Source organism: Lipotes vexillifer, unplaced genomic scaffold (genome assembly GCF_000442215.2).
Source record: "Lipotes vexillifer unplaced genomic scaffold, Lipotes_vexillifer_v1.1 scaffold216, whole genome shotgun sequence".
Classification (NCBI taxonomy): Eukaryota; Metazoa; Chordata; class Mammalia; order Artiodactyla; family Lipotidae; genus Lipotes; species Lipotes vexillifer.
This window is the reverse complement of record NW_006779100.1, coordinates 2920448-2922609: the sequence shown is the minus strand read 5'-3', so window position 1 is coordinate 2922609 and position 2162 is coordinate 2920448. Positions and strand designations below refer to the sequence as shown.

General features: G+C 49.1%; 1 protein-coding gene across 1 annotated transcript in view; it reads right to left on the bottom strand.

Moving 5' to 3' along the window:
- Window positions 1-2162, bottom strand: part of SUPT6H (SPT6 homolog, histone chaperone and transcription elongation factor) — a 23062-nt gene that overhangs the window by 13942 nt on the left and 6958 nt on the right. Inside the window, exons 14-18 of the mRNA XM_007452422.1 lie at window positions 1968-2118; window positions 1643-1797; window positions 1247-1442; window positions 697-836; window positions 467-584 (exon numbers count right to left, since the gene is read on the bottom strand). Coding sequence (XP_007452484.1) covers window positions 467-584; window positions 697-836; window positions 1247-1442; window positions 1643-1797; window positions 1968-2118 — 760 coding nt within the window. The remainder of the gene's footprint in view (window positions 1-466; window positions 585-696; window positions 837-1246; window positions 1443-1642; window positions 1798-1967; window positions 2119-2162) is intronic.

Here is a 2162-nt window from a genome sequence, read left to right as displayed (position 1 = left end):
TCTTTCCCTGGTAGAAACACAAATGCTAAAGCAGAGAAAAGATTGGCTTAATGCCACAGTGGCTTTCAGGTCTTGGAACAAGCTGACCCAGATGCTGGTAAAAACAGAGGCAGTTATGGCAGCTCCCAGAAGCACATAAGGCCTAGGAACTGGCTTCAAGCCAGAAGGAAATTCTGCACTAGAACTTGAGTGCCATCTACTGCCTACGGAAGTGAGACTTATCCCAGCACTTAAGAGGTCAGGGACCAGGTCAGAGATAATCAGGGTCTTGCACGGGATGTTGCTTAGACCATAAACTCTTTTTTTAACATCTTTATTGGGGTATATTTGCTTTACAATGGTGTGTTAGTTTCTGCTTTATAACAACGTGAATCAGTTGTACATATACATAGACCATAAACTCTTATCCCCACTGAACTGTAAGATGTGCTCAAGATGTACTTGGTAACCTGTCCTAGTCACTTGCCTTCTTCTCCCGTTCTTCCTCTCTCCATGCAGTTCGTCGTTTGGTAAAATGAGGCAGCCGGAGGAAGTCTGTCACTTCTCCTTCACCGTTGACCAAGGCACAGAACACAGGGTGATCTCTGCCAGCCCAACAGAAAAAGAACCGTGTGATAATCAGCAATATGAGGATATGAGTAAGAGAAGAATGAGATTAGGGAGACAGATAAGGGGTGATGCGAGACAGAAAGTTACCTGGCAGAGGAGAAAGCAATGCCTAGGACTCGGATGCCCTTCCCTTGGTTCTCATCCATAAAGTCATCATCTTCCTCTACCTGTTGATCCGGCCGGTAGGGTGCCACCCTCAACCAGTTGTAGAGCTTCCGACTACAGGCCTGAGGAGGAGGCACACCAGTCACTATGTCCAGCAGGCCCACCAAGTAGGTTAAGGAAACAGATGCAGGCACACATTTGCAAAGGTCATATTTATACGCATGCACTTTCCTAGCCCTCAGCACGCTTACAACCTGAAGGCGTACTTTGCTTTTAGAAATAGGAGAGTACACAGAGGCCAGTCATATAAACAAAGAGTATGTGTATGCAGTGGGGGAGGGAGGGAAGAGGCTCTTCAAGTGGGGAGGTCTTGGAGTGACCCGTGACCTTGTTTGCACTCCCTCTCAGGTTACACTAAGCCTGTCCCCAGTGTTTCCCCATTAGCTACAGGACAGCTATTAAGGGGTGCCTTCACTCTCAGCTCTAGCTTGGGGAAATCATGTGACTAAAGATCACGAGCTCCTGTCCTCACCTTTATGACATATTCTTTGGCTTCGGCCAGCAGCTTGTTCTTGAGCTCTTTGGCCATCTGCACGTACAGGAACTGCTGCAAAGCTCGCTCGATGGCCATGGTGCGCTGCCGATTCCACTCCTGCACCTGGTGGCTGAACTCATCTCGGTAGTAAAATTGTTTGATTTCTTCAAAATACGTCTGGTCATTGCCATAGCTGAGGGGAGACAACACTGTGGTGTCAGGGACATAGAAAAGGTGATGCCCAAATGCCCTTGAACACTGGGAATGACTAAGCCAGGGACGGTGGCTTGCTCAGTTCTGAAAGTGTGGTTCACATTCCTGAGGGACCCCTCCTTCCAACAGACTACTGACCAAGCCCTTCCCAAAGAGCCCCCAGCCCAGAGCTTTGCTTACCCTTCCACCCCCTTCATGTCTATGCTGATGTCAATGGTGAGCAGCCCTTCATCTTCAGCCAGGCATATCTTGAGGAACTGGTCATCTCTCAGTTCCTTAACAGGCTTGTTCTTTAAGTACTTGAAGGAGTAAGCGTAGTGGGCTTCATCCACATCCTGTACACAAGAGGGAAACATCAGTCAACAGACAGACTGGGCTTGACGCTTGGAAAAAAGACCGACTCTGCTCTCAGGCAGACAGCTCAGCTAAGTGTGAAGGCAAGAATCTCAGTTCAATCAAACAGAGCTGGACCACATGTTAGATCAAAGCCCCTCAACTGGCTTACCTTTCTACCTTTCTTGGTGGGGGTTATATTGAGCTTGGCTCTCTCCTGGAAAGTTTGCCTCAGCACCTGCCGGACAAGGGGCTCTCGGGCAATCTGCAGGGCAACCATGTAGCGGGCACCTTCCAGCACAGCTTCTGGAGTAGGGAACTGGCTGGAGGGAAAAAGGAGGGGCAGCAAGGTGGAGACGTCGTTGTC